Below are 23,843 nucleotides of genomic sequence, written 5' to 3' on the forward strand. Positions count from 1 at the left end.
CTACGACAGAGGGATAAGAACAGTTTACCCAGGGGCTTTAGGACTGTTTACAGACAGAGGGGGTGGATGACACTGGGGAATCTGTTGAACAGAGGAATTTGATCATGGATCTGCAAGTAGAAGCAGAAAGGGAGAAAATACATGGAAGTTATGGCAGGCAGCCTTTGTGTTCCCATGGCCCCAAACAGCACTGTCCTGCGAGGCGAGGGCACTATAAATGGACCACGCCTGATCTATACGATTGAGGAGAGTAGTGAAATGTTGCTCATCAGTGGGGGGTGATTACTAAAAGTTTTCACTGCTGTGGTGGCAGGGCTCCTGGCACCGAGCAGCCTCCGGGCATGCTACGAGTGGTTTCACTCAAAAGGAATATTGTGTCCTAAGAGCAGGGAATCCATGATTTTGAGATGCCGGCACCGGGCGTGAAACCCCTCACAGCAGCGATGGCAGCGGGCACTGTAGGTGCGGCTGCAAGGTTGACTCATTCGGGTTAGCAAGACCTGGGCTAATGGTGCTCCGTGCCACGCAGCGGGCCACGCCGGAGCGTGAGGGCTACTGCCGGAGGACACAGACTGCGTACTCCCCGGCTTTCGGTTCCTTCAAAGCATCCTAAGCGTGGGGATGCAGCAAGCACCCGGCTGGTGGGATGCTCATCTGGAGTGGGTGCCCTTGCACCTGCAGGAGCGAGAACACCGCTCTGGGCTCCTACGGGGAGGGAGCCTTCCTCCCTTCACCAGAGGAGTGGAAGATGGTATCAGCCCAGCTCTCCTCCCCTTCCTTTTACGCAATTCAGCATGCAGGGGAGTGACTGGATTCTTTTTTTTTTTTTCCTCCTCTCTCAGGAATTGGTTTTCACTTCCTGCACTCTCAGTGCCTTTGTCTCCGCCGGACGCAGCTGAAGGCACACACCTGAGGGGTGAAGGCACCGGGTTGGGGGGGGGAATAAGGGGGACAGCCTGTTCCCAGCATCGGTTTCACCAGAGACCACCCAGGTGGGGGGCCGAGAACGCACGCCTGGGGATGAGTTGCAGGGTGGGGGGACACATTGGCCACCCTGGGGGGAGCTGGGACCTGGAGCGCAGCCTCTGCGGGTCCCCGCTCGCCCCAGGGTGGCACGCACCTGGACACCATCCCTCTTAGCTTCATCTATCTTCTCCCTTCCTTTAGGAAAGGATTAAGGTCTCAAGGCGGTGAAGATTGGGGCGCCAAGATGGCCAGAGGGAGTCCAGGTCCATGGCTTGTGCTCTGGGTCTGCTTGGTGCTGGCAGTGGACTTCGGTGAAGGACAGGAGGAAAAACCCTTCGGTGAAACGTGCCTGGAAGAATTTATGGCAGGGGTGCCAGATTTGGTGCTGGATACAGATGCCTCCGTCCAGAATGGAGCCACTTTCTTGTCATCCCCCATGGTCCGTCGGAGCAGGGACTGCATGAGAGCCTGCTGTAAGGACCCCGCTTGCAACCTGGCTCTCGTGGAGCAGGTCCCGGGCACAGAGGAAGACCATATCCAGGGCTGCTTTCTCCTCGACTGCCTCTACGAGCAGGCTTTCGTCTGCAGATTTGCCAGGAAGATCGGCTTTCTCAACTTCTTGAGGAAGGACGTGTACGATTCCTACCTGGCAATGCAGGATCACAGATCTAATGGTAAGGTGCCCGTAATGGATGCGTGCAAACCGGGGCTGGAAGAGCGCTAATGGCCACTGGTGCCAGCTCCTCCAGCAGTCATACGTGCAGCAGTGCTGCCAAACACTTGGGATAAAGCAATGTTAAAGATCTATATGGGTTTCTATATAGGGGTTTCTGTATGTGCCTCTGCTGCAAAGGTTTTCCCTAACTTTGATAAACTCACTTAAGATCTGTGCCTCAGTTTACCTATTAGTAAATGGAGACGGAATCGTTCTTTAACCTATTTGAAGGGGGTGGAGTGAGAGTTTACCAAACACAGGCTGAGTTTTTGACACTTTACAATATAGAGAAAAAGGTATTGTTTTTCTTCTCCCTCCCCCCAGGCCTTTGAGGTTGGAAAGTGAAATCCTCTAAAAATCTACACATCACCGCATTTTAAAGGGCTGCATTAATCTCTTAATTGCTCAGGGGCTGGAGGCAGGACGCAATCCACTTACCTTTCATTTTGCCACAGCCTGAATCTTGTGAGCAGCAGCCTGGATGGTGAGGTGTCTGTCTCAGTATCGCTCTGCTTGTTGGGGCTGGTCCTTGCTGCTGGGGCAGGGAGAGGGAGCAGCTGGGGGACGCTGATTAGAAAACTCCCGCTTTGGAGGTGGGCTTCTCTTCCCCAATCCCTGGTTCCCTGCTCTGAAAGATTGCACCTGGACCCAGAAAACCAGGTGGAAAACAAACTAATCTGGAGCTGGCTGCTTGCCACGCGCTCTGCCACCTGCAAAGAAATGCAGTGTGTTCAGAAACGCTGAAAACACGGCAATTCCTGCTTTTACCTCCTTCTGTGTTTTGGAGGAAGCCTAGCGAGACCGGGATATCTCTAGCCCGGCTGGATCTTTGGCAACCATAACCGGTTTATTATATGTTGGTGCGTGGGCAGGGCTGTTAAGGGATATCTGTATGGGTAATCCTCCTCGCACCCCCTCCCAGCCTACCTGTGGAGGGGAAGGAAAGGATCTGTGAAGGTGACAAGGGGAGCATCCAGGTGGGCACATGGGCTTGGGCTCGATGGCACTAGCTGAATAGGTCTTATATCTTCTGCTGGGATGTGCCAGCCTGTGAGCCTTGAAGGTGCTGGAGGTGTGAAATGGCACCAAACCCCACATTGACTGCTTTTGTCCATCCTAAGTAGCCCTACCGGGGTTTTGGAGCAGGGCAGGGCTCCTCTGGAGCAGCCCTTGGGTGTCGCTGGTTTGAACAGCGATGTGGCAGAAGTGGTCCTCCTGTCCTCTGTCCCTCCTAGTTGCTTCCCACTGCATTTTAGGCCCTTCTGGTAAATCTCGATCTCACTGTTGCAGTAGTTGTCCTGCGTCTCCATTCCAGGCTCAAAATCCTTTCCACGGGAACTGCAGTTAGCGAGGAACCGAAGCCCACATCTCCAGGACTGGAGGTGGCATACTGGCAGCTGTCTGAACTCCTACATGCTTTGTTGTGGGAGGAAAAGGGAATGCATCATCTCCAGTACATCCTCATTTCACAAGATTAGATTAAAATGCAGTGTACTGTTGAGCAATTCGGTCCCTTCACCTCTGTGGACCAGCGCCCTATACAAGGAGACTGCAACCCCCTCCTCCCTGGGCTGGTCCCAGGGCCTGGCATCGCATGTGTGCGGGTCTCTAGAAAGTGTCCCTGGGTCACTGAGCTCTCTGTGCCACCAGCAGTGCTGTGTTTGCCGAACCACGGCACCTAGCTGGAGCATCCCAGCCACCGATCCGCAGGTGCTGCTTTGCAAACCATCCCTAAATGCTACTTTCATAGATGCTGCGGTGGAGCAGGAAGACCCAGGAGGGCTTATCAGTGAGAAGTGAAAAACATGCCAGAAATGCTTTTAGGGATGCCCTGCCTGCCGAAGTGGGCATGCCCCTCCTCGCTCACGTGGGGTTTGCACCACGACACCGCTGCGGGTGTAGGAAGGGCTCGGTCCCTTCTACACCCTGTGTTTGCACTCTCGGAGGGTGCAGGTTGCTGGGCAGGTCTCCGGCTGTAGTGACAGACACTGGGAAGCTCGCTACTTCATGTTTGGATCAGGCTGAGATGTTCATGCTGTGCTTCAATGGGAAGCACATTTATCTCCTCTCCTGGAATTTTGAGGCATTGTCTTTGACTGATACCAAACGCTTTCTGCATGACCCTGAATGACATCGGAGGGCTGGCAGGAAAAGAGATGAAGGACTCTTACTGTTTATGAATCCAGAGCTGAAAAGGAGTTATTTTACTGGAGAAATCGCAAATAATAACAAGGGCTAAATCAGACCATATGAGCTGGGCCCTCCTCCCCACAGCAGCTGATGAGACACTTAAGAATGCAGATCTCGATTTTGGCTCAGATCCAGACAAAAAAATCCAAACTAAAACTCAAAGCCCCTCCAGCTGTGGTGCTGGAATTGGGTCCACGCAAGGAAGAATGGGACTGTCTGGGCTGGAAGGTGGGTGCCTGGCAGCCACCAAGGGGGAGAGGGGAAGGGCACGAGGGTGCAGGTGTGGGAGGCGAAATGAAGGAGCCTCTGGGCACCGAGCGTGTCCACCTGGCAGCGTAAGGAAGCTCTACGGCATTTTTGCTTCTGGACTTTTGAGGATGCCTGAAGAGGCTGGGTGAAACGAGTGTTAAAGAAGCTGTTTTCAGCATTCAGTCAGGTTTTCCTCCCAAATGTTTGTAGGCAAAAAAATCTTGGCCCAGGTTTTGGACTGGAGACAAAACTGTCTAGTCTTCCTGCTGTTGTGCTGTGTCGCTGTTAAAATGTGAAGCTCTGTGGCTGCTCTGGAGCCCAGATTATTGTCAACCCCCTGAGACTGGCTCTAAAGGTCTGCAGGAAGCTTATAAGCTGCTTTATCATCCATCCCTTTCCTTTATGTGTTGCCATCAGGTGTCCTAGGAGCCTTTAGGGAATGCCCATGTGGCAATCCTCAGACATTCTCTGCAATAATGAGGGTTAAAAGCATGTTTTCTCTAGTGAATAGTGAAATATATATGTAGTGATCCCAGTGGGTGACATTAAACAAAAAAGCCACACGTTGCAACACCCACACTGCTACTAGAGGGAGCAGACCTCTTGAATGAAGAGGTTTATATATGTTCAGGAAGACACTAGGTAACACTTGAAAGAGGGAGCACAGCTGGGGCTGCTAAATGGGAAAATTTAATCTTGGAGTGTTTCCAGAGCCTAATGGAAGTAGCTGAAAGCTGGGAGAGTATTATGGGGGAAGCACTGTGTCTGCTTGCCCTGTTCCTGCTCTTGCTTGAGCATCCACAGCGAGGCTGTTGGCAAACTGAACACAGGACAGAGGCACCCTTGCTCTAACCCGCTGCAGCTACTCTTACGGTGTCATGACTTCAGAAAAACCTGTGGGCGCAGGCAACAATGAAAACAGCTGAAATCTAGCTTCTGCACCTCATCTGAGTATATTTTCAGTATTTTGGAGAACAAGAGCTTCTGAGTCCTTTATAAGTTTGTGACGACAGCTTGGCTCTGTCTCTGGCCTGCTCCAGCTAACGTACAGCCCGAAGTCTCTGATGTTACTGTTAAAAGGCACTATCCTCTTAAATGATTCCCCAGCTTGAACTTTGGTGCGAGTTTTCTGCCTGGCTCATGCGGGAGGGGCAGGCTCACCATGCACTTTATTGGTAATAATGGAGCCCAGTGTTTAAGTAACTACCCCGAGCTTATTCTGGTCTAGGCAAACCAGTTCTGGGTGTGAAACTGGAAAATAACCTCCCCGAACCTTTGTCCGTTTCTTGAACTGAATCTTTTGTGGTGGTTGTGAAATGCTCGGTGACACAATCTTCCTGTTGAATGCAAGGCTTGTGAGTGGGAGACGGGGAGCGCTGGGGAACCCGCAGGGTTCAGGATGGGTCTGCTCCTGCCTCACCGTGGAGAGAGATTTGCAGGTTAAAACTTCAGTAATGCATTCAAAAAGGAGAGCTCCCCAAGTCTGAAGCTCATCCATCTTCAAACATTTGGTCCCGCGCTGGTTTCCATTCTTCAGGCACAGTGCAACTAAAACGAGCGGTGCTGGGATCTTGTCCGGGGCTGAGATGGGTCTGGTCACTGGTGTCCCCTTGGCTGGTGTTGCTCAGCCCTGAGCCAGCTGCTTGTCCTCCAGCACCCAGCTCAGGCCAGGAGAGGGGGAAATTGCATGTTCAGTACCTGCATCACAGATTCAGAGGCTAATGTGTACTGGCAGGGCCCTTGGAGACCAGCCAGTCCAGCTCCCCGCTCAGAACAGGCAATGAACAGCTTCCACTCACTGTGAAACTACTGTTTGTGATACAGAATTTACTGAAGTGCTGCATGTTGTGGCTACCTCATGTCGTGGCTCTGGAGCTATCTAAGGAGACTGGAGTAAAAAACCGATCTTTACTAAAATGGCATGAGGATGCACGGGAGACTCTTTCCCTCTGCCCACTAAAGCAAATTGGACTGGTTTCCCACACCCTGAGGAAGGGTGGAAGGAGCCTGGGGCAGCAGCAGATTGCATTAATCTGAAAATATAATCCTTTCAGTTGTGCTGTATTGTTTGAGAGAGGTTAAGTTGACCTGCTCTGTGCACCTCCTACAAACCACTGTAGAAACCTCTAGAAATTAATGCTGAGAGCTGCTTGGCTCTGCATAAGTTTTCCAAAAACTATACAGCTTTATCGTGACTGCATTTGCTGCCCAGCCAGGATGAATCCCTACAGAAAGAACCTGTATTTCTCTTTCTCCGGGCAACGGGCAACGTGTTGCATTGCCTTGTTCTCTTCTCCCTCTCCCCCTCCTCAGGCAAATTAACACTTCCTTACCTTTGCCTGTTACTATGGAGAGTTTTCTAGTGTCGGTGGGTGAGATTTGAATGAACTCTCCCTGAAAGCTGTGCATTTTGGAATGACTTCCCCGGAAGCAAGGTTAGAGCGAAGCTTTAGCGTTTGTGGGGAGAACCACGCTGCTGCCCGCCCCTGCCCACCCGCTTTTGCAGCAGGCAGGCTCAGCTGGCTTCTGACGCTTGAAATCTCTGAGGTTGCGTGCCTCATGGACGCTGGAATTTGGGTGGCCTCATTTCTGCTCCTGTCTCTGCTACCGGCCTGCCCAGTGGCTTTTGTCCCCAGCGAGGTCCTTCCCTTTGCAGTGCCTCAGTGTCCCCGGCGCAAGCCGCACTTGTCTCCTTTGTAAGCTGCTCCTGCCAACGCAGACAACGGCGGGCAGTAAGAGCCCTTCGGTGACCATGAGAAAGCTTTCCAGCTCTTTCCAGTGGCAGCCTCAAATCATTCTGAGGTATTTTCAAGCATTGCTTTATAGTCTCAAGTACTTAGGGTGTATCTGCGTGAGCACTGGAATGGAGGAAATCTGGTTTTCTGTGAATTTGTGTCCTGAGGGCAAAGGCTGATATCTGAGCTCCAAAAGAGAAATCCCCCAACTGGGAGCTTTGCAAGTGCTTTCTGCTGTGGGATTTGACTGGTGCCCGCATGTTTGGAGAGCGAGGTCCCTAGTGGGGTCTCTTCCCCCACTTAGATGCTTACTTTTGCAGCCCTTGTAGGAATTTAATATCTTTTAGATTGGTGGTCCCCCATCAACTTTGGTTCAAGTTTACTCATTGTTAGAGGAGTAACCAGACAAACCACTGACTGCATAAGCCTTAAAACTAGACGAAATTTTTAAAAAAGCAAAAAACAGGGACTGAGGCATGAATACACTGTCAGCCATATAAATTTGTTTTCAAGTGTTTTGGATTTACTCTATCAGGCTTTTCTCCAGGATCATAAAGAAAAGATATTTCACCTTCTGACATATTTTATAAATGGAAGTGGAAGTTGTCCCTTAATGATGTGACGCCAGGAGTATGTGTTCCCTAGTAGAGAGCACAACTCAGAACAGCATCATAAAGCTTTAATCTCCCTGTTAATTACAGAGTTTTACAGCGGAAACTTTCCAGAGTCAAAAGAGCATTATAGCAAAGGTAACTTTCATTTTTCAAAGACTTTCAGAGCAAAACAAACTGAATGGAGAATCTTCCTTCTATGAGCAGTTTGTTGATACTCACTCTGCCTCAGTCAGCACTTGGTTATGAAGCTCAGGTGGAGAATAGCCACACTGCCGCTGAAGGCTTCACACAGTCAGTGTAGCAGAAATACTCCAAAGTCACTGAGCTTTCAGACATCCTAAGAAGAGAAGGGAGAGACTTGAAAATGAAGTCCTTCATTTCTCGTGGGAGTTCCTCCCTGGCAGTCGCCGCAGATAGGCAAATATTCTGACTATTTTTCTGGAGGTGAGGAGGGTCAGGGAATTGGCTAATCAGAGATGGGATCTGGAGAAGCCGCTGACCCATTGATCAGAACTGAACTTTTACTTCATTGTGCAATCCACAACCCAAAGTAACTAAATTGACCTGTGGAGAAATGTTTGGCCCGCAATTAATTTTTTTTTATGTGCACATGCTTAAAAATGTCAAGGAAAAATATGATTTGGAGTTGTGAGTTAATGATCAGCCTCTGTGTTGCTGAAGAACTGGTCTTTCCCTTGTGCAATTGCAGCCATCTCCTGGGCTCACCCTGGCAGGAGGGTGGCAGGGAGCAGCTGCATTTCTCCCTGGCAGGCTCACGGCATTTGCCTGGCAGGAATGCCAGGAACGTGCCCCCTTTCCAGAGCTTGTTGTGCTGTGTACAAGCTGCTTGTGGGGCTGTTTTCCCCTGTTCAGTTTGGAAGGTGTTGCCAGTTCGAGTCATGGCTTTCACCAATGAACCTTCTCATGGCAAGACCACTTGAAAATAAAGCAAAACTCCATTTAGTTGTTCTGCCGGCCCTGCTCAAAACCAAGAGGTGCCAGGCTCTCTCGGCCCTGCTTGGTGTCTTTCAGCAGTCTTTGGGCCTGACTGAGACAGGACGCATCACACTGGCTTGCGGCCCTGAGGACGAGTGGCAGGGAGGTGTGCCTCACCCAAGGGCGAGAGGACTCCAGGGTGGGCATCCCTGCTTGTGTCGCCTTCCTGGCCTCTCTCAGTCCAGCTGGGTCTCCTCTGCCTATTTTGGTGGTTGGATCAAACTCAACAATACGAGCTTGATCCCGGATTGTTCCCACCTGATACTTACATGAAAAGATGGAATAAAAGATAAAACCAGTGACGGACTGCGGAGAGTGCACAGACCGGTGCGAGACATGTAACCAGAAGCCCTGCAGCTGCACAAGCTAGCAGCAGCTGACCTCTTCCCATACAATAAAACTGCAGCCCCATCAGCCTGGCAATGAGGGGGGGTATGCTGCAGGGCTGGGGAGCAGGCTGCAGGGGCAACCTCAGAGGGCTCGTACGCACATACCCTCCCCAATTCTGCAGCCAGAACAGCCTGAGCGCAATGCTCAAATGTGTGAACAAGGGAAGGTTTGTTTCCCCAGTGGCTTTCTGGTGGCAGCAGCATTTGTAAGACCAGGATAGAATGAATATGTCTTCATTTGGTAAAAGATACTAGAAAATAGAAGATTCTGGGTGGCTCTGTGGTAACTGATCTGGAATACGTATTGCAAAGCCCTCTATCCTACTGAATTTAGTGATGAAAGAACTAAAAAGTAGGTTGTTTTGCATGTCAGGCTTGTTTGTATATATGACTCATATTAAAGGTCCCTTCAGTAGGCTCTAGCAAGAGAGTCAGCAGCTGGGACCTGAATCCAGAAACACTCACACAGGAAATTAGGAGCAAGTCTACAACAGTGAAAATAATTAGCTGGTGGAGTAGTTTTCTAAGGGGTTTGGGCACTGATCCTCTTCTTCGGTCACAGTTGATGTAACAGTGTAATGGTAGAGTGATTTATATCTAGCTTATAAATGACGATCAACGCCTTTACAAAACACTCAGGCTGAACTTGAACATTGAATCTTGGACCTGATACAGGTGCTACCAGGTGGAGTTTTATGGGCTGAGCTATGCAAGAAGCCTGCAAGCAGAGACGTTCAGGCCGAAATGAGTTATGAGTCAGACTCAATAGTGTCATTGTGTAGGCTGTTCTTGCTGGCATGGGCAGGGATCAGTTTTCATCTCTTACACTTACGGTCTAGAAAAGTGTTTCATGGATTGTGGAGGCTGCTGGTAAGCTAATCCATGGAATGGCATAAAAATAATGATCTCATGAATGGCACTTGTGTGCTTTTTTTAAGGCGTGCATGTCAGAGAGTGGGATGGAAGATGAGGTGGAGGAGGGATATTTCCCATCCAAATCCCGCATTGCATAGCTCTGGTTAAGTATGCTAACACAGTGCTTAGAGATGGTGGTAGGAGTGATGAGAGTCAGTTCCACATTCTTCAACACCCACATCAGGTCATCTCCCTAAGTGAAGGGTGGAGATCGCTCTGTGCTGTTTTGCGAGGATGTGGTCCGACGGTCAGAAGCACAATGGCTGTAGCCACAGGGACACCCTCTTACGGTGGTTCCTGTGGGCAGAAGTGACCAGGGAGCCAACTGGCTCAAAGGCACTGCCAGAGCGGGTTGTGGAGTTACTAATTTAGTCAGGAGGGCAGTAATAACGGTATTGATTGCCTGTTGCTTGCTCAGGCTGCAAGAAGCACAGCCATATAAAAGTGTTTTCCTTTCAGTGGTTGAAGTCTGTATTGATTTAGCCTAGAAGAATCGCCCTCCCTTGTCTTCCTGTAACGGAGACAAGGACTGGACCCTTCAGCCTCTTACTCGAGCCTTGTTCTGCATTTCTTCTGCAGATGACCATCCTCCAATAGCCCGCACTGGCATGGACATGAGGGTGCAGCCGGGGGAACTGGTGATGCTGAGAGGCACAGAGAGCACCGATGACCGAGGGATAGTCAGCTATGAATGGAAACAGGTCTTTGGTGACCCCTCCGTGGAGATGAAGGTAAGGAGCTGCAGGAAGGAACCAGCTTGCTCAGTTTCACCTGTGGGCTGCACTAGGTCGGGCTCTCACAGCCACTGACTTAGAGGTCCCCTTTTCCTTCCCTCCTCAAGTCCACCCACGAGCCTGTTCCCAAAAGTTACAGAGCACTCCTCATGGTTGCCCCCACCCTCTCGCACACTACTGGCACGTGGCATTTCTTGGCCTCATCAGGTCTCGGGCTCCCTGCACCAGGATGCCATCTCAAACCTTCCTGAGCAACACCTGATCCGCCTGGGTGGGAGCACCTGAGAGGGCAGCAGCTTTGGTGCAAGAGCTGTCTCTGCTCCCAAGCTCCTGTAGTTCAGTAAGAGGCCTGCCCTTAGTTTTGCTCTGCTCCACTTTGGTGCTTCTCCTCCTCTGGCTCTGAATAATCCAGTCTCAGACTCTGCTTCTGTACTCCTGTGGCTTTTCCTGGACTTTGCCTCTCTTTAGAGCATAGGTTCCTCCTCCTATTTTATCCGAGCTGGAGCAGAAGTCATGCCCTCCTTGACTGGCTCCAAGATCTCCAGGGTGTGAATACTGCCTATCTGATAGATGTTAAATGTGAATTGTGGCTTTAGAAGAGCAAATGATTACTGTTAAACTTCTGCAAAATGCTCTGGAAAGCCTCGGAGCTCATATGGAGCTCTTGTGGCACCTTTCGGAAGAATTAGCAAATAAGTGCATCAGGCGCACAGCTGATTTTGAAGACCAGCAATGACTAACTCTAGGGTGCTGAGGGGGCTGTGGAAATCTTGAAGTGCTCCTTTCCTTTTCCCTTCCCCCTAGCCCAACCAAAGCAACTTCCAGGGGAAAAAAAAAAACATTATGCTGTATTAACTACATACATTAAGATGACATACGGCAACACTGTGTTCTCTTGAAACCTAACCAAAAAGGCAGATAGCATGGAAATGGAGGCCCAATATTGTTAGCAAATATAGGGAAAAAGTTTGTGTCAATACTATCACAGCTTTCTATTCTGACAAAATGATTCACTCTCTTTTAGAAACCTCTTGACACGCAAAGAAATAGGCACTCGTTTCCATCTCTAAAACTAAATATACTTATCATATTCAAAATGAAAGAGTATATATTTCCTAAATACATCTAGCTTATTCCCTATGTACTAAGTAAATGATTCGTAATAGGTTTTATTTTTAAAAAAGTAAAATAAAAACTACTGGTATTTCAGTCCTCTCCCAAGATTTTTATTTTCCCTCGTGCCTTCATAATGCCCTAAAATATGAAGTGTCTAATTACGCTTGTGGTACTCTTTCTCTCCGCTACTCCAGCTGGGTACCAGCCCAAGAATTTGGGGGTATTGTATAGCACTGAGAAACTTTTCATGCCAGACATCTGCTTGGGGGTTTCCAGCCAAGCTCCTTTCTTCCTAATGCAGGAACATGGGCCTTGCATGGCTTCGCTTACTGCCTCATTAGAAGTACCTTCTTCTGCATAAGCCTTTCTTTTCCGTTCTCAGAAGCACGAAGAAGATCAGGTAGAAATCTCCAACCTACAGGCGGGAACTTACATCTTCCAGCTTACTGTCACAGACACTGCACAACAGCAAGGCTTCACCAACATCACCATTATGGTGCTGAATTCTGAGCAGACTGAAGGTGAGCCTGAGCCCACGGATGTCTAGCTGGAGTCCCCAAGCCTGGGTGCTGCTCTGGCATTACTGGTGCTCTTCTCAGAGGGGTGGATGGGAAAAGAGCACAACCAAGAGACCGGATTTATATGTCAACTTTTCCCAGTAAAAGCCTGCACCTGACCAGTGGTGGAAGGTCTCTGCATTCATAGTGGTCTATTTTAGGGTTTTTGCATCCTCTTGCAGAAGAGGTGGCCTGCAATAACCCCATCCTTTCTGCGTGTCATTGGCCTGTGCTGGGTGATGCCAGAGTGGCTGAAGCCCAGGATGCAGCTAGGGCGTAACAGGAGAACCCGAAAGGTCTTGTTGACTCCATGGTTTTGCTGTGAAGGCCCTAATTCCCTTAAGCTGCAGGGTAGGTGGAGCCATCTGCATGACATTCAAAGTGTCCCTGGCTTTATTTATGTGTTTTACTTTAATGGCCTTATTTAATGATCAAAATGTTCAGCACTACAAGTGCATTAGGAGCAAGGACAAATGGTTGACTAGTAGCTAAGCAGGGAATTTCTCCTCCTACCACAGGTACCATAAAAATACAAGAACAGCCATGTCAGGTGACACTAATGGTCTGTCCAAAATCCAGTATACTGCATCCAACAGTGTCCAGAGGTTGATACTTTGGAAAGTGTACAAGAACATGACATGTTATCAGTAAATTCCTACTATGCTTGGCTAGTCCCCAAGGAATTTGCAGCTGGGAGATTTTTTTTTAAGCAGAAGATTGTTTCTTTGTGTTTAATAGCCATGGATGAATCCCTTTTTGACCTCATGTAATCTTTGCAGGGCCGCAACATCCTGAAGCAAGGAGTTTCACAGCTTAACTATGTGCTGTGTGGAGAAGCAGCTCCTTGTGCTTTATGGATGTGGCACCTTCTAATTTGATTTTGTGACCCTGCTTTTCATGTAAGAAAATATATACCATGATTCCCTACTCACCTTCTCCATGCCACTCAAGATTTTATGAATCTTTCAGACTAGTGTCCACACTGTTGACGAACTTTCCTTTGGAAGGTATTCTCCTTTGTCTATATGAAGGCAAAGCAAGCTAACCAGAGCCTTTTATGTTAACTTTGTTGATAGAGCATTGTTTGACTCCTAAGAAGGTTGGTTGGTGTCGGGGGTCTTTTCCACGTTGGTTTTACAACCCGACCCTTCAGCAGTGTGAGGAGTTCATTTTTGGTGGCTGCAAGCCCAACAAGAATAACTACTTACGGGAAGAGGAGTGTAAACTCGCCTGCAAGAATGTTAGAGGTGAGTCTACTTCAAAAATCTGCTCCCTCTTTCTCATAGGGTTGGGACGACCCTGTGGGCAGGTACTGCAGCTTTTTGGCTGGCAGCTAGTTAGAGCCCAGAGAGCTGAGGAGAAGAAGAGTCCTAGTCGTACACTACCAACATATCTGACCCAGCCCCTGGAGCCCTGCTCCCCCGGTCAGTGTCCCTGGTGTGTCTCTGGCTGCAGAAACCCTCACCAAACCTTCGTGTCACATCTGAAACCTAAATTCAGAGGGTAGCATTGTGCTGTGGGGGAGCCAGAAGTGCTTCACTCCCAAAATGAAATTTATCTTCTCCCTTGGCACCCTCGTAGCCAAGTCTGAGAATGACTTAGTGCTGCCTCAGATAAATGGGCTGAGCCTCTGCCAGGCCCTTTGCAGAGCACAGCTTACGGAGGAGGCAAAAGCCTTGGAAAAGAAAGACTATTTGGGAACGGTCCAGCTAGTGGTGTGAAGGTCCCCTGTGCTTCTCCAGGCTTGACTCACGTGGGTGCCCCACTGCTCGTCTGGGGTCTCTGGGTGGTGGACACCTGTATTTCCCCTCCCTAACTCCTACAGGGCTTGCTTCCAGAAATATGCACTTAGGTGATCTATGAAGGCAATATAAAGCTGATCTTGAGCTGACAAAATGATGTGGTGGTAATTTTATTTTATTTTTCCCCTTGTCTCTTCAGGTTCTGTTGGTGGGCGACAACAGCCAGGTGAGCCTCCTGTACCACTGTGTAATCCTGCTGTGAGCTCAGGCTCAGTGTCTCACGTTCATTCCTGTGGCTTTTGATTAGCACTCAGTCAGCGGGGAAAGTGGGGCACTGGAGACTAATTTCTTTACTAAGCCTTTCACTTTCATGTCATAGGATAATTCAGGTTGGGAATTACCCCTGGAGGTCATCTGGTCCAACCCACTACTCAAAGCAGGGCCAGCTTTGAGTCACATTGGGTTGCTCAGGACTGCATCCAGTCCAGCTTTGGGTATCTCTGATGAAGGAGATTTTACACTTTCTCTGGACAACCTGTGCCAGTGTTTGATGACCCTCATCATAATTTTCTTCCCTTTATATCGAATCACTTTCCCTTGTTACAACTTGTGTCTGTTGCTGCTCATCCTATTACTGTGCACCTCCAAAATGAGTCTGTCTCTGTCTTTTCCATAACCTCATGCCAGGTCTTGTGCTCCAGCCCCTTGCTGAGTCTCTGCTGGATTCACTCCAGTATGCCAATGCCTTTAGTGCACTGGGGAGCTCAGAACTGGGCACAGTACTCAACACTTGGGACCACCTCTGGAGCAGAGGGGAATAACCGCTCTTCTCCATTGGCTCTTGCAGCTGGGTGTGCAGGTTTCAGTTTGTCTTTCCTAATTTAATCCCCCATGCTTGGGCAATGTCTCCATATTCCTCCTGAGTAGCTCATTCTTGCTTCCGCCTTCTGTGTACTTCTTTTTTGAGAGGAAGCATGGCTGTTCCCAGAGCAATGTTTCATTTATAAACAAGAAATGATTTTTTTTTCTTTTTTTTTGAGTCCAGAGTGGTACTGAAGGGAGACCTTAACTTACCTGCCTTGTTTCTTGTTTGCCAGCCCTATCAGCAGCTTTTAAGTCCTTCATAAAGCATCTGTGTGGCAGGGAGAAAGAATGAATTTTAATGAGCTGTCTGAACTGTTTCTGATGCAGTGTGCAATGGGAACTGTCAGTCCCCCTTCTTCAGATGCAAGGATGGCTGCTGCATTGATGCCTATCTGGAGTGTGATGAAACTCTTGACTGTGCTGATGGATCGGACGAGATCTGTTGTGAACAATGTAAGTACTTCAAATTCTGGCTTAGACAACTTAGTATCTGCCCAGGGATGAGTGCAATGTAAGTCACAGGTGTTGACGCAATGCTTTTTGATGCCTTCTGTTCTTATCTCCTGACCCTGCATTACCTCTTTCCGCAGTATTACATTTGCAGGTTTTGCCATCTCCCCTATCTCTGCTGACTGCAAGAGGTGATCTTCTTTCTGGGATGTTTCTTGCCTCTTAAATACTCTTCGACTCTCTTCTCTGCACCTGTCTGTAAGACTTCAGAGCCTGTTCTCCCCTCCCCTTCCAATATTTTTCTCACTGAATGACCTTACCTGCTCTCCTGGAGTTGGGAGATGGGAAATGAAACCATTTCTCCCAGTCTGTCCAATGTCACAGTCCCCTTAACATCCTCACATTATGTTAATGTAAATGCACAGTGGTGAGCAGCCCAAGTCCGCAATCCCTCCCTCCATCTCTCCCTCCCTCTTCTGACAGAATTCCCATAATCTCTTTCCTATATGTGGGTGTTTTATTGACTTTTTAGGTTGCAAGCATACGATTCATCTCTCTTGCCCTCTCTCATATCCTACAGTAGTGCTCTTTCACACTTCTTAAAACCTGGAGTGATAGCAGTTTCCCCATTCTTCTTGATGAAAAAAACCCCAACCAACCAAGAAGCCTTTGTTTTCCTTAGTTTTGTCTCTGTATTTGTGGAACAGAAATTGGGAATATTTTCCCTTTAGTACATTTTATTTTTCCCATGTTCCTCTCATAGCTTTGAGATATTTAAGAACTTCAAATTATATCTCCCTTTCCCTGGCTTGTGGTAGCAAAGGAACGTGCAGGAAAGCCCTGTCTGCCCATGTCTGCGTAGACAGAGGCATTCTTTTGTATTCAACTGGTGAGAGAAGTTTTAACATGAAATGTTTCTCTCGCAGATGCTCGTGAGTTCAATAGACTGCAGAAAATCAATGTCACACGTAAGCAAGGTATGTACCATCCAGAGCACTTAGGCTGACATCTACCAGCTTTTGGTTTTTTCTTCAGTCTGTTGTTTCATGGTAAAACTGCTTCTCTGTATAATTCCAAAAATGGGTGTAGCATCTGGGTAGTCCCTGTACTAAAAATGAGCAAGGGCCTTTTCTCAGACCTTGAGGACAGCTGTTTATAGCAGGCTTTCACTCTCCTGCCTAAACTTTTTCCACCCAAGCAGGTTTCATGCATATTGCCTGTTGGGCACAGTATCTGGCCTGTACAAAACCCTGCAGCACTTTTTTGGAAATAGTGCAAACCAAAGCAGTGTGGGGGACACAACAATGGCATAATATGAGTAAGCATATGCCTGTGCTTGATCCCATACCTTTGCTTTGTTTGTACTAACGTAGACGGTGGCACTGCCACTGGGCTAAAACGGTATATCCCAAGTCAGCTTAAATGCAGCTTGCTTGTAGAGGAGACCCAAGCCAAACTGTGGTTTCTGTGTGTCCAGGCTCTTCATGTTCCCTTCTGCCTCCTGAGGAGGACAGGTCGTTTCTGCAGGGGTCTGAATCTAAGGTCTAGCACGACTGCACGCTCTGATGTTCCTTTTTCCTCCTTGCTAGTAGGGTTTATGGGCAATGCCAATTTGAGCAGTTGGCAACTGGGCGGTGGGGACCCGAGAGCCACTGCTCTGGCCATGGATTCCCTCTGCCATGGTGCTTGTGCTCTTCTGCTGTGAGCAGAAAATGTTGCTGCTCTGGGAACACACTGCTTGGGCTAGAGCACCTCTCCCTTGCTTTGCCAGGTCACTGTGTGGACTTGCCTGATACTGGACAGTGCACCGAGAGCATCCCCCGCTGGTACTATAACCCATTCTCTGAGAAATGTGACCGCTTCACCTATGGGGGCTGTGGTGGCAACGACAACAACTTTGAAGAAGAGGAAGACTGCATGAAATCATGTTCAGGCATCACAAGTAAGCAGACATAGTGAGGGCTGGAGTTTTACTGATCCAACTATGAAAATAACTCCAGATTAAATTCTGTGGTCCCAAAGAGGCAGTGACTTGGGAGCTTTCAGTCAAAGCAGCTCTGCTGTCAAACCCTGGCCATGCCTCACAGCATTCTTCAATGTGACCAACAGCTTACAGGGAACCGTGTGTATCTACAGCATCTTTCTGCAATGCAGCATGTCATTTCTCACAGCTGGAAAACATTTTGGGTGCTGATGTTGAAAAAGGGACAGAGGAGAGTGACAAAACTAACCAGAGATGTGGTAGGGCCTCTCTAAGGAGAATCTAACTTTCTAGCTTGGCTCCAGTTCTCCCCAAGTGGGAGGGGAGAAATTAAGAAAATCCTCAATGACACATATTAGGCAGAAGTTTTAAACAAACAAGAGGGAAAGGTTTACACTCTAGAGCTTTGTATGTGTTGCTGTGGAGGCCAACAGCTGAAACAGGAGGAATTCTGCCAAACTGTACCTGTTAGGAGGCAAACTGTTGCTGCTTTTCTGAAGTGCCACCCCCAGCTACAAGGTGCCTCCCAGCCTGCCCTGAGAGTTCAGTACCACGGCTGTCAAGAGGGATGCTGTATGCATTCAGTCACTTCAGAGCACTGGAAATATGCTCCTCAGAAAGCTGTTTTATCCCTTGTTCCTAGCCTTCTTTGTTAAACTTTTTCCCCCCTCTCTGCTCCCATTTCAGAAGCAGATGCCATTGGCCGGAGATGGGAATCATTTGAGTCCCAAACTGCTATCTTAAGTGAGTAACAGTTTTTCCTGCAGATCTTGCTTGTTGCTTTTACCCTGTCCTGTAAAAGATGTTGTCTTTTCTTGCAAATAATAGCCTTCTCTCCCACCCCCCTTTTGAAGCTGAGGGAGCAATGTGGGATTTGTGGGATGCTAGCAGTGGCAAGAGATGCTTCTATGCACTGTGCCTCGGTGGTCCCATTTCTCCTTTGTCTGTGACTCAGTAGCTCATATCAGAGGCTCCTGATTTTCCTTCCATTAACTTGCATGAATGCTCCACTGTTCAACATCAAAAAATGGCACATAAAATTCTTCCTAAGGGCCAAGTTCACATAAGGGCCACTAACTTCTGCACAAAAGAAGGCTAAAGTGGGTATGTGAATAATGTTGGGTGCTAGACTGTGGGGAAATCTGAAGACCCTATACACCCTCTCTACAACTGTAAAGAACACCAAAGCTATCGAATTACAAGTTCTTAAAAGAATATCACACTAAGGTTGGTGTCCTTTCACCACAGAGCTGTAAGGCCTCTTTCTTCAGCAGAGAACTGAAATTATACTCTTCTGTTCTTCAACCCTAGAGAGTGATTTAATCTTCAAATTCACACCAGCTCTCAAATGCATCACGTTTGACCATCTCCACTGTTGATGGCAGGAGATCAGTTGGCTGTAGAAGACCAAGTGCTCACAGCACTGCTGCAAGTTCTTTCCCAACAAACTCGGCCTGTCCACCATAGCTCACTCCTACAACATTATCCCAGCCAGGGGGTGCTTTCTGCGACCACCCCTTGGTGGCCTTCCTGTTGACATGTGCAGCAAGGCCAGCGTCGCAGAAGGGCTTGATATTCATAGGAGTGTCAAATGGCCAAGCCTGCCGAAGTCACCGAATAGCCTTTAGAGGGCGTGGTGCATCTGGGAAATGATGGGAACTATAATTTGGGAGAGACCGACTGGCTATATGCTGGCCATACCCTTATGCCTTCCTTCTTCTTTGCCAGTTGTGCAGTGACCACCCTGCTGTCAGGCCAGCTATTGCCCACCTCTTCTCTTTGCCAGCACAGCTTCTGCAGTGGCTTTTGTGCTTGCTTCTTCCTCACCGCTCCTGCTGCATCAGAGCTCGTGGAGCAGCCCTCCTAACCTGTTCATGTATCCCTCGCAGGTGCCTTTGAGATAGTGATTGCCGTGCTCCTCGGGATCTGCATCATGGTGGTCCTGGCAATCATCGGCTACTTCTTCCTGAAGAACAGGAAGAAGAGCCGCCGTCGTCAGCCGACCACTGCTACCAACTCAACCCTCTCCACCACAGAGGACACTGAGCATCTGTTTTACAGCAGTGCCACCAAACCAGTCTGACCTACGGGCTCTGTCTCTCCAGCCCAGCACTGGGGCACTCCCAGAAACTTCTGGAGTTCTGTTTTTAGACACAGGCCTGTGCCTGAAGCACACTTTCTCTTTGAAGGCATTTGTAGCATGAGGCCAAGATCTAGCCATGACTTGGCAGTACTAGTGTTTGTGATTGTCTTGGCTAAATGGCTGCGCTGGAAAGTGAAGATCTGGGAGCAGTTTGCTGCTCTCTGATGTCTATCCTTTCCTAACCTCAAACAATCCAGTGAAAACTCTGAGTGACATCTTTCTTCCTGCTCAGACCTGGAGCACAGCTCCACTCAACTGACTGAAGGACCCTGGGACTGGATCTGTGTAGCATTCATGTGGTGAATGGTGCTAGTTCACCAGAGCCAGAAATTTTTTGTTTGCGGTGCCACTTTCTCCCACCCAACCTCATATTTTCCTCCCTTCCCCCCAGTCCTCTGCAAGGTGGCTCTACAGGCCAGCAGTCCTCCTGGTCGTGGTGAGCCTCTTGAGGGCTGTGTGATTCACGTAACCGTCTGGCCTGTTCTGAGAGCTCTGGAACACTCCAGTGGTTCCTGTTTCCGAGATGGAAGGAAACAGAAATACTTGCTTTAATCACTAGGGTTTGCTTTTTGACATAAAAGCACACCTAGATTTTTTTCTGCCTGGCTGCCATGTTGCAGTCTCCTGTGTACAGTATGTATCCGCCATTTTCTCTCTGTAAGTTGCCCAGGTTGCTTTTCCAGTGTTCAGTCTGACCCCAAACACCTTGACAAAATATCTATTTATTCTCACGTGAAATGAAAGGAAATGTCCTTACTCTTCCTGCTGATGGTGAGGGCAGGGTGGAAGGACCCAGCTCCCTCGCAGCTGGACCTTTGCTGCAGCTTTGTTTTTCCTGCACTCTCCTCCGAGCACGCAGCCTGACCTGAGCCCCTGGCATCCCTCAGAGCACAGAATCGGGCTGAGTACCGCCAGCTGATGTTCCCAGGCTTCCTCACTCCTGCTGGCCCAATCCCTCCGGATGCAAGATGAGCCCAGCCCCGGGAGGTCCAGAGCTCATCCCTGGCCCCATGGCAGCATGTGATATCCCCACCTCGGTGAGATCCTGTATGTTCCCCTGTAGGCTATTTGCAGTGGGGTGCTCCCCAGTTGTGTACTGCTGCATCTCTGTTGTCCAGGCTTGTACCTCTGGGAGCTGAGGACTTCTGCTGGGGGCAGAAGCTGCTATTTCTGAAGTGCCTGGTATGCCTTGTCGGCTGTGGGATTGGCATCGGTCCCTCAACGCCTAGTGCCTGCTGCTTTTGGAAAACTCCTGCTGTGATGAGAGAGGAAATGGGTGTGTGTTTGTGTGTGTGTGCGCGCACACGCGTAAGAAGCATAAATCTATGTACAGATTTTAGTTCAAATGCTTGGACCCTTTCAGGGCCGAGGGCAGAGTGGCTCTGGAAGGCTCTGGTGAAGCCATGCCCGGCTCAGGGCACGGCTCGGGTCTTCTCAAGCGCAGATCCAGGAGAGCTACCTCGTTGGGCCGATGCCTGGGCTGGAAGGGAAGAAACCACTGCCCATAGCCTGCTGGCAATCTGACTGCATGCTTCTCCCCATCACAGGCATCTGCCTCAGTGTCCCTGGGGCTGGTCAGATTCCTCCATGGCTTTTCATGACCTGTCTCAAATCATTTCTTCCATCTCTTTGTTTTTCCCACAGCCTATCATGGCCTATGCAATAAACCTAACATCTTGATTTATTTTTTTTTTGTGCGCTCACTCTGATAATAAAAAGGAATTGTTTGTCTTACCTGACTTGGGAGTGGTGTCTGAGAAGCAATGACCCGCAGAGGGGGCAGGTACCGTTCCCATGCCTGCTATCTCGCACCCTTTCATCTGCCCCGACTGCGGTAGCTCAGGGGGGAGCGCTCGGGTGTTGCTGCAGCAGCAGCAGCGGTCCCATGGCTTGGGGAGGGCTGGGAGCAGGGCATGCAACCTGTGTGGATACCTGGAGAGGCAACTACTGTGTGAGGTGTGCTGGGAGTGAGATCATTACCCACTAAGTCACCCAGAGAGCAAGGCAGGGTGTAACCTGAAACTGGGTTCCAGCTGGTCAGACTGGTTTGGGGTTTGGGTCTGAAACCAAAAGCAGACACTATCCTTCAAAGAGGAGTTGCTCTAGCTGTGTCTCCAGGCTGGTGATCGCTCAGGCACTGCAATGTAAAGTTAGCTAAATGTAAATATAGCTAATTGGCAATGGATATGTATGGGAACCAGGCGAACCTGCCCCTGAGTCACTGACCCGGCAGCACTGGGCCTCCAAACGCTGCTCCACAGTGGGAAAGGTTTCTCCTCTGCGCTCTGCTCTGGGCTCTGGGGTTTGCTCTGTCACTACCACCTCTCTCTTCCCCCACTCTACACCAGCTCTCCCATCCTGCCGTTTCCAGCTACTTATGTCTACGTTATCCCCTACGTCCCCTGAAGAGCTGCCCCAGGAGCCGCTCTCTGCTGAGCCGTGCTCTGCTCGGCTGATGGGGTCACCAGTCCCGGCACGGCACGGGTAACCCCAGGCGTGAGAGTGCTGTTTGAAACCAAAGCTGCTTCTCTTGATAGTCTCCAAAGCAGCTTGCAAAGCACTTTCTCCTTCTCCCCAAAAAGCCGGAGGGGAGTGAGAGGGGGCGAAGGGGCCATACCCCGCTTGGCACCTGGTGGGCACCCTCTGCTGCAAGGGGAGCTGCTGCTCCCGCTGCTGCCGGGTGCGGGGGGGACGGGGGCCACCAGCAGTGCCACCATTTCGGTACAACGGGACCCAGGGAGGCTCAGACACGCAGCTGGCACCGGGGCCAGACCCAGGCAGCAACGGCCGTGCCTCACACCCACACCTGGAACCGCGCAGGCTGGGTGTCTGCATTCCCCAAGTTTTACCGTGTGGGGTCACCCGGGCTGCGCCAGCAGCGACGGCGTGGGGCGGCTGGGGAAAGACCTTGCACCCCTGCACGCCCCGGGCATTTCACCCACCTTCGGCCCTTGCACCCCTGCACCCCCCGGGCATTCCACCCACCTTCGGCCCTTGCACCCCCTCCGCGGGGAATGGCTTGCCCCCCGCCAGAAATAAGGGTTTCTGCTCTCTGGGAAATCCCAGCTCTTTAAAATGGGTTTGTTTTTTCAGGCAGGAAGCGGAGCCCAGATTTTGAAACTTTCTGCAAAATTAAAATCCCCCTCCTCAAAAACCGGAATTGAAGACCGCATTGCTGTCAGCTGATTAAGAAACATGTTTTGGTGAAAACTGAGCTGCCTTGTTTCACTTGTTTGTGCCTGACGGTGAGCAAATCCTTGCTTTTCCCCCGGCTGTGGCCCGAAACAAGCAGTTACGTGAAGCATTGGTCATTTTTGGGCAGAGCTGCTCCTCCTGGCGTGGAGCTCCCCACCGCGTCCCCCCTGAGCCCATTGCCCCAGCGCAGCCACTCTGTTGGTACGGGAGGCTCCTGGGGGGATCTAAGACTGGCCCTTTGTCCTTGCAGTGGGTGCTGGCAATGTCTTCCCCACCAAGGTCAGTGTTTTTGAGGGGATCGTTTGTATGGTTTACAGAGCCAGGCTCCTGCCGAGCCCCCGGAGCTGCTGCCCACAGGGCTGCCCCACCGAGGGGAACCTCCTGCCTGTTCGCAAGTGCCCCGTCTGATTTGGTGGTGGCCTCCATCTCTGCGGAAGGAAGACCACAGAGCCTCTCATCCCTTCCTAACCAGCAAAGCTTTTGACCCACCTTGTTCCCACCATCAGGAAGGAGGGCTTGCCCAAACTTTTGGCCGTGTTAATCCCAGCGGGCTGGAGGGGACCTCAGGCTTTGTGTGGCTGCGGGGCTGGATGCAGGAAGCATTAGCTCACTGATAAATATCAGGTGTCTCCGGCTTCCCCGTGGCACAATGGCTCTGCAAATAAACACAGCAGCCACCCCGGCACGACAAGGGATGGCTGCACAGTGGCAGGCCAGAATATTGTCCCCTGCACAAAAGCCACAGTGATGTGATACTTTCTGATAAGTTATTTTAGCTCTCCAACCTAATTTATCGCTTAAGGAAGAAATTATTTTGGCTTTGAGGTCAAACAGTTCATTCAGGTTAAAAAGAAAGCTCTAAAGCTGGAGGCAAGGAGGAATGGGATTGTCTGCAAGCTCTGCATAATATAAAGAGAAATCTTGAATGTCATTCCCCCCTCCCCTTACTGCAAGCATTAGGAATGACCAGACTTGCTCCTACTGAAGTGTGCTTTGAGCTTCTTAAATGGAGCTAGGCCAGAATGTCATAAGCAAACATTGCTCACTAAAGGAGTACCCATGTGGGAAATAGCTTGTGAAAACTTTCCAGACACTCTTTTTTTCTCCTTGAGGACATGGAGAGACAATTGGAAATAGTCTCCCTTGGTCATCAAGCACAGAACTGCATGTTACTGTAATAGCTTATAGTCACAGAGAAGTACAGTCAGCTATAGAAATTATAGCACATCTGATCTCTTCTGCAGCATGTAAAAGGGCATGGAGGAACCTTTCTGCGAGGCAGCTTGGCTGAC

The 23,843-nt window shown here is 49.7% G+C and overlaps 1 protein-coding gene across 1 annotated transcript; it reads left to right on the forward strand.

The window, feature by feature from the left end:
* The first annotated feature begins 859 nt into the window (after positions 1–859).
* On the forward strand, positions 860–21,093 carry SPINT1 (serine peptidase inhibitor, Kunitz type 1). The gene is made up of 11 exons (XM_052782110.1): positions 860–992; positions 1,168–1,640; positions 10,349–10,500; positions 12,002–12,140; positions 13,253–13,423; positions 14,118–14,144; positions 15,110–15,235; positions 16,159–16,209; positions 17,004–17,174; positions 17,901–17,957; positions 19,103–21,093. The coding sequence occupies exons 2-11, from the start codon at positions 1,211–1,213 to the stop codon at positions 19,294–19,296; spliced, it is 1,518 nt and encodes a 505-aa protein (XP_052638070.1). The 5' UTR covers positions 860–992; positions 1,168–1,210; the 3' UTR covers positions 19,297–21,093.
* The last annotated feature ends 2,750 nt before the right edge of the window (positions 21,094–23,843 follow it).

The sequence above is a fragment of the Harpia harpyja genome, chromosome 3, assembly GCF_026419915.1.
Source record: "Harpia harpyja isolate bHarHar1 chromosome 3, bHarHar1 primary haplotype, whole genome shotgun sequence".
In the NCBI taxonomy this organism is placed as follows: Eukaryota; Metazoa; Chordata; class Aves; order Accipitriformes; family Accipitridae; genus Harpia; species Harpia harpyja.

Bases quoted from the DNA above. Each gene is read 5' to 3' on its own strand.
- SPINT1 (XM_052782110.1), top strand. From the start codon at position 1,211: ATGGCCAGAGGGAGTCCAGGTCCATGGCTTGTGCTCTGGGTCTGCTTG. The intron at 10,501-12,001 runs GTAAGGAGCTGC...TTCCGTTCTCAG, and splicing joins ACCCCTCCGTGGAGATGAAG to AAGCACGAAGAAGATCAGGT. The intron at 14,145-15,109 runs GTGAGCCTCCTG...TTTCTGATGCAG, and splicing joins TGGTGGGCGACAACAGCCAG to TGTGCAATGGGAACTGTCAG.